Source organism: Gossypium arboreum, chromosome 12, assembly GCF_025698485.1.
Source record: "Gossypium arboreum isolate Shixiya-1 chromosome 12, ASM2569848v2, whole genome shotgun sequence".
Classification (NCBI taxonomy): domain Eukaryota; kingdom Viridiplantae; phylum Streptophyta; class Magnoliopsida; order Malvales; family Malvaceae; genus Gossypium; species Gossypium arboreum.
In genome coordinates, this window is record NC_069081.1 from 49,245,700 (window position 1) to 49,252,678 (window position 6,979).

The 6,979-nt window shown below is 33.8% G+C and overlaps 1 protein-coding gene across 2 annotated transcripts; it reads right to left on the reverse strand.

Annotated features, from left to right (window-relative positions):
- Positions 1–508: 508 nt before the first annotated feature.
- On the reverse strand, positions 509–5,742 carry LOC108479975 (peptidyl-prolyl cis-trans isomerase CYP65). Of its 2 annotated transcripts, XM_053023383.1 has the most exons (12): positions 5,420–5,742; positions 5,266–5,328; positions 5,068–5,171; positions 3,784–3,875; positions 3,599–3,688; positions 3,405–3,480; positions 2,930–3,303; positions 2,315–2,571; positions 1,926–2,214; positions 1,351–1,464; positions 1,134–1,239; positions 509–990 (listed from the first exon to the last, which is right to left on the reverse strand). In XM_053023383.1, the coding sequence occupies exons 1-12, from the start codon at positions 5,545–5,547 to the stop codon at positions 962–964; spliced, it is 1,722 nt and encodes a 573-aa protein (XP_052879343.1). In that variant the 5' UTR covers positions 5,548–5,742; the 3' UTR covers positions 509–961. The 2 variants fall into 2 exon arrangements, with proteins under 2 accessions (XP_052879343.1, XP_017638344.1); XM_017782855.2 differs by having other exon boundaries at positions 509–1,239.
- Positions 5,743–6,979: the final 1,237 nt, after the last annotated feature.

Genomic DNA, 6,979 nt, shown 5'->3' on the forward strand with positions numbered 1-6,979 from the left:
CGAACTACCATGCAAGCGAACCCGCGCCGAAGGAACACATGTTAATCCTAGAGTAGGGTACGTGTTGGCATACATGAGGATCTACCTATGATGTCATATCCATGAATAATAACTATATCATATAAAAAAAGATTTCAACCCTTTTTAAGATAAGCACAAAAACACTCAACAAGAATCAATTTGTAATAACTATTTTAAAATCCAATGTGTATGTTATTATTACTCAAATGCTAGGTACTGAATTTATTTAATATATAAATAAATTCACTTTTAAAATTTTCAAAGTCGAATTCGTAATTCACAAACATAACCCAATTTTGAGTAATGAATATTAAAAAATGGAAATATGATATTTGAAAATATTATCCAAAGCAAACAATATTTGAACCTACAAAAAAAGAAGAAATAAATACCTGAAAATATTCAGGTCCCGACTATTCCTATTAAATTTGAGAAGAAATACAAAATTATAATCATATGGGATGAATCATTTCTTTGTGGATTCCTATTTACAAATATTAGTAAATGCGTTTCCCATTCATTATTCTACTTTTATCAACTGTCCTACAATACAATTTTCTCTTGAATAATATTCAAAAGAATTTAAGGTTGACCTAACAAACGGGCAATGGCTTTGACGGGGCTAATCAACCGTCTTATGGGGTCAACACCTTGAAAATTTAAAAAAAAAAAATCTTAACACTAATGACCAATAATGGCAGTGTTCAAATGTCACAACCTTGCAACATCTTTTACAGAGGCTAAATTACAAACGGAAAGTTATGAAACGGTTTTTCACTCCTCTTTTTCACCAACTTGAAAAATATAATTTCACTATGCTGACTGTCACTACCACCACCAGCATCTGAATTCTGCCATTGAATCTCTTACTCCCATAGTATTGCAGAGGTGGTTTTTGTTAGAGCAAGTATTGCACAAACGGCAAATTCAAATTTGAGCATCACTTGCTTCCAAGCTCCAAGGCACATGCTGTATCATTTCAAAGGATAGAAGCGCATTAAGAAACCTCATCATTCACCAAGCAGAAAAATCTTTAAATTCTCCAGGAGCGGCTTTCCTTTTCTTTGTTACAGAAATTGCTGTTATGTTGGTATCAGCAGTAGCAGACTCACTTTGGGTGTTCCTAGCCTTTAAGTACTTTCCAACACCACCACTACCAACGGCTCCGGATTCTGCTGTTCCTGTTCCTGGATTGCTATACCAAGACCCAATCTTATCCTGGAAATTCAAAGAAAATGCCTAAAATGATTGGCTGTAAAGAAATATGAAGTAATAAAAATAAAATAAAACTAAAATCCAGATTCTGAGGATCACGGGGTCCAAACTAACATTATCTTCATCCTCAGCTGCCTTGTCACCATTGCTCTTCTCTTTCTCTTCCTCTTCATCAGGTTCCAAGTACGGATTTACAAATACTGTGACACTAATTATTTTAATCTCTTCCTGCACAAGCAACATAGAACAAAGAAATTAGATCTGGAACATAAAATAATCCAGAAGCCCATCCTTGCAGCAGTACCGATGCTTAAATACAACAAAGGAAACATTCTGAGGCATACAACCATCACAATTAGAATTTTCCTACCAAACAGTTTATCAGTAGCAAATAACACGCGAATGGAAAAAAAAATGCAAGAGCAAACACCACACAAACAGATATGCAAGACTTATTATTAACAAAAATTGGTTTTGACCTCAATGTCATTTTTTATGCAGAACTTAATAAAACGAAAGAATATAGAACCAAAAAGCTAACAATTTATAAATAGAGAAAAGGGGAACTTGCATTTGTATTCAAGAGGCATTCAACTAAGCTGCAAAGATTAAGCACATGCAATCATGGAAAGATATACATACTCGAGATATTACTAATTATGGAAAGAATACTCAACATCCAAACTCACCAGAGGTTTGTCATTGTCATCCACAGGAACCTTCTCCATAGCTGACAGTGTCGTCAAGCCACCAACAACTCCACCAAATACAGTATGTTTGAAGTTTAAATGATTTGCAGATTTGTATAGAATGAAAAACTGCGAACCATTTGTGTGAGGGCCACTGTTGGCCATACTAACAACACCTCGCCTTGAGTGAAGCAACTTAGAGTTAAGTTCATCATTGAAAGGCTTCCCCCAGATAGATTCACCTCCTCTCCCAGTACCAGTTGGATCACCACCTTGAATCATGAAATTCCTAGAAACCAGAGTGTATAACATCATCAACATGAGTCATACAACCAAGCCAAGTAATGAAAACAGTGGACAGAATCTGAACTGAGCAATTGTCACAATACCGAATGTTTCTATGGAAGGCCACTCCATTGTAATAGCCTTGATCACAAAGAGTGAGGAAGTTCTCACATGTCCTTGGAGTAATATCACAGTGCAACTCAATGTTCAAATCACCATGTGTTGTATGCAGCTGAACGTAACCTTTCTTTTTAGGATTTTTCTCAACTTTAACATACTCAAATTCATTTTTGGTAACAGGATCATAGGAGGTAGAAGTAAAGGATCGTGAAGCAGCACCAGTTGTAAAACGGCTCTTCACCTGATAAAGAATTTTTGTTAACACTGACCAAGGTTCAAACTGCATAAAGACATCTTGAGGCATTTCGTACAAACTAAAAACCTGTCATGACTAAGAATATCAATGAATGTCTTCCTAAAGGAATTAACCTTTTGCACACTATCAATTGATTCATGATAGAATGACAGTTATTACAAGTCATTATCACCAGAATGACGAATCAACAAATTGACACCAAAAAAGATCTCTAAAAGACTAGTAGTTAACAGGAGATAGAAGCATAGAACAATGATCAACTTTGGTATTAGTTTAGGATGAAATGAAGCTCTATCATAAGGAGTTACGCCCAAAAGATAAGCCAGGAAACTGAGAAATTTACCATCTTAGCATTCACAGGTGCCCTCTCTCCAGCCATGTGCATAGCAATTCGAGCAGCAGTTTTATCACTTGATGCAGCTTTTGCTGCAGCAGCACTTCTTCCATGTACTGAAGCAGATGCAGCATCTACAATACTAAACACAGGTTGACTTTTACTCTCCCCATTTGCATCTGCCTTGGAATCCTCTTTAATGCGAGACCTGGCAGCTAAAATGGCAGTAAGAGCAGCAGCCCTCTCATTTTGAGCCTTGGCCCCACCACCTCCAAGCAGAGCAGCTTGCTTTGCTTTGTCAGTTCCAAGCTCTGCTAGCATCTGCTTGATATCCCCAGCAACATTTATGTTATAAGTTGGATCTGAACTCATTTTCCTTAGTTCTGCAACAAGATTATAGGAAAATCAAGACCATAAATTAGAAGGGGCAAACATAGCTAATCCTACCAGCAAGCACAGCCAAAACAGAAATAAAATACAATACCTTCATCATCAACCTTCAAACTATTTTTTACATGATCAAAATCCCGGGTAACCTTACTGTCAAGTGCATTAGGATTCTGCAAACATGAGCAGAAATACAAGAAGGAACTTATAATCATTATGTGACACTGGCGAAACAAATAATTGCTGTATTAATCAAATAAAAACAGAATATGAATTAAATGCACTGCTTACCTGAATTGTAATTATATCTTCCTTAGTGAAAGGTTCATCTGTAAGAAGCTCTTTCCAATTTTTGGTCTTGATGTTTAATTCTTTAATTGCCTGCAATAGAAACAAAAAGGAAAAACAGTATCATGCTTTAACACATCTATCTGACCTTAAGAGGAAATGTTGACAATATAAGCAATAAACTATACCTCATAACAGAAAACATTTCCTGAAGTCTTCACAGCAACTATGTGTGTGTACTCGGTAAAAACTTTGTTCAGCACAGGACAATGATACTCCCCTGCATTAAGGCACCATTTCAATATCCTTGAGGCATGAAAACTAAACCAAACGTGCAAATACTAAAGACATCTAAAATAAAGTCAATTCTAAAATATATATAACTGAAAAGAATAGCAACCAGCATACCAACATAGTTGCACATAAAACAATAAAGTAGAACAACATTCATGAACAGCCTTCTACCAAATTGCACCAGTATAATCAATATAACAACAGTAATAAGAAGACCATAGCAAGGTTTACATCTATTACCCATGAGAATTAATAGCCTTTATTTCCACCATCACCAAAGAGTATTTCAAGCATTTATTCCATTTCTCATTTAGTTAAAATTGATTCCCCAAAGATATGATTTCAAAGTATAACAAACATAGGATTTATTAGTATGTGCAAGTGCAATTTCCCCTACTACCCTTGTTACCAACTTCACAGTAATTGCAGAAGGTTGTCTTGACAGAACCTACAAATATTAAACTGTGACACTGAAGAAAGAGGCCATAGACAAGCAGACTCTAATTCCAACTTCTTGATTTTTGGCTCAAAATTAAACCAAAGATGAAGTGCACTCTAGTCTGGCAGAACCTTAAGTATTTAAAATAATAAAGAACAGGAAGTAACTACAAAAGCGGGCAGAAATTGCATCCTTCACAAGCTCGTTTATAGAGAAAATGACAATAATAACCTAAATATAACATGCAACAACCGTCCCATGGTTTCATTTTTTCAACCCAAAACAAGGTAACTGTCTAACATCCAAAATTCACATGTCATAGCTAAATGAAGACACACACACACACACTCAAGTTCAACCTTGTTGAAAAAGTTATAAGAAGTCAGGTAAAGAATAGAAGACCAATATTTAGTTTTGCAGGAAATTGCTGTAACTCATGCAAAATATACATCCACCATTTATCTCATGCACCAAATAAAAGAACCTAGAAAGCTATTAATGTAATCTATAATCAAATCGACAATTCACACAAGGAACAGCATCTTAATTAAACTATATTTTTTTTACTATAAGGAACAATATTTCAAACAAGTATCCCCTTTTAACATGAACTTTAGAAAATTTACTTCTAAATCTACAACATACTTTGTTGAAACCTGACAGCAGTATATTATATGGCTTGCTCAATTTCTTTGGTTCATTGAATTAAAACGTGAACTCGAAAATAAATATTTCAAACCTTCAGAGTTCTTGTGGAAAGTAAGATTGATAAGATCCTCCTGCTTCAATGGAGCCCCAGTAACCGGATGCTTCCCATACTTTCTTATATAGGGAACTACATTCCTGCACAAGAAAACAATAAAAAAATAACAAAACCCCCTAAATTACACTATATAAAAGCTTGAAATAAGTAACAACGAAATGAAAAGATACCAACATTAAATCGAAGACGCTGCCATCCTTCGTGCATACAGGCAACTCGAAGGGCGTGAATGTAAGGCTGAATAAGACAACCAGAAAAAAAATGAATATAATAAGATATAAAGCAAAAATGGTATAAAGCAAAAATGGGAATGGAAAGTGAGGCATACGCGCAGCAATAGAAGGGAAGGCGTTTGAAAGGTGTACGATTTTCTTTGGATTTAGCGCCGCCCCACTCGGTAGCCCACTCCGTCTTCGTTATGAACATTCGATCTTTGCTGTGCTGTTTCTTTCCCATCTTGGCGACCTTCTCCGGGACAATTCAATTGCTATGGCTAGGGCTTATGATTTGGGGGACGGGGAATTGGATTTTTTTCTGGTGAGGGATTAGGGATTATGGGGAGAGACTTTGACTTTTGACCGCTTTGAGACCCAGAGTATCAGAGTATCGCTTCCGATAATTACCGACCTTTTGAATCAGCTAAAACGGCCCAATTTAAAGCCCGTTGAAATAATTGGGCTTATTTTCATTTATTCAAAAAAACTTGAAAACTTCCCATTTTCTTTTTCTTTTTATATATTATAAAACAGTTCATATTTTTTCGATAAACTTTCCATATCAGTCCCTATAATGTATCTCATATTGCATTTATCGAATCTATCATGTATTAATTCTCTTTCTCTGAAAATATAGAAAAATGGATATGTGAAAATTTAGTCTGTGTATATTAGATGAATTAGCAAAATAGTCTCTCTATTAAAATTATATCGTTAAATGTTCATTTTGATTATATATATATATGACATAATAATAAATTTAACTCGTGAACTTTACATCTTTATTCAATTTAGCTCTTTTTACCCTTCTTTGTTGATGTGCCATTATTTTATTCAATTTAGCTCTTTTTACCCTTCTTTGTTGATGTGCCATTATTTTATCTTTTAAGCCATAGGTGGCCGAATGTGGCATTAAGTTTTAGAGAGATCAAATTAAAATTTTCAAAATTTTTGATGTTTAATGAGATTTTTCAAAAAAAAAATAAGGCTCTAATTTTTTTTAGAAAATTAATGAGTAATTAAATTTTTTAAAAGGGTTTAATTAAAATTTTCAAAACTTTTAAAGAGCTTAATTAAATTTTTCAACAAATTTGGGGGCCTAAGTAAATTATGAATAATTTTGAAGGGTTTATTAATCATTTTCAAATTTTGAGAGGATCAAGCCCTTTGACTCTTTTTATATTCCGTCTTTGTATGTCATGTCAACAAATATTAAAAATATTTGAAAATTTAAAAATATAATAAATTTTAATAAATTCTAAAAATTTTATAAATTTCTAAAAGTAAAGGGATGGAAATGTAATTAAACCTCTCCATTTTAGTTTTCAATTAAATTTTTTATTCAATCAATTCTAACTATGGTTGTTTGAATTGGATTAAATTAATTAAATTAAAAATTGATAGAAATATTAATCTAGATAGAACATCAGAGCAATTGACTTAAAAATCAATACAAAGCAATTGAGCTCAATAATTAAACTGAATTAAATTACTTTTATATATTTTTAATAATAAAACCATCAATCCAATTCCTTTACTCTAAAGTCCAAACAATGAATTGCCTTCACACGTTTCTCCACTAGTCAACTCGACAAATGGGTTAACACCCAGTCCCAATAATAACCGGAATTTCTTCCGAAAGAAAGGTGTGATATTTGTATTGGTTTTAGTAA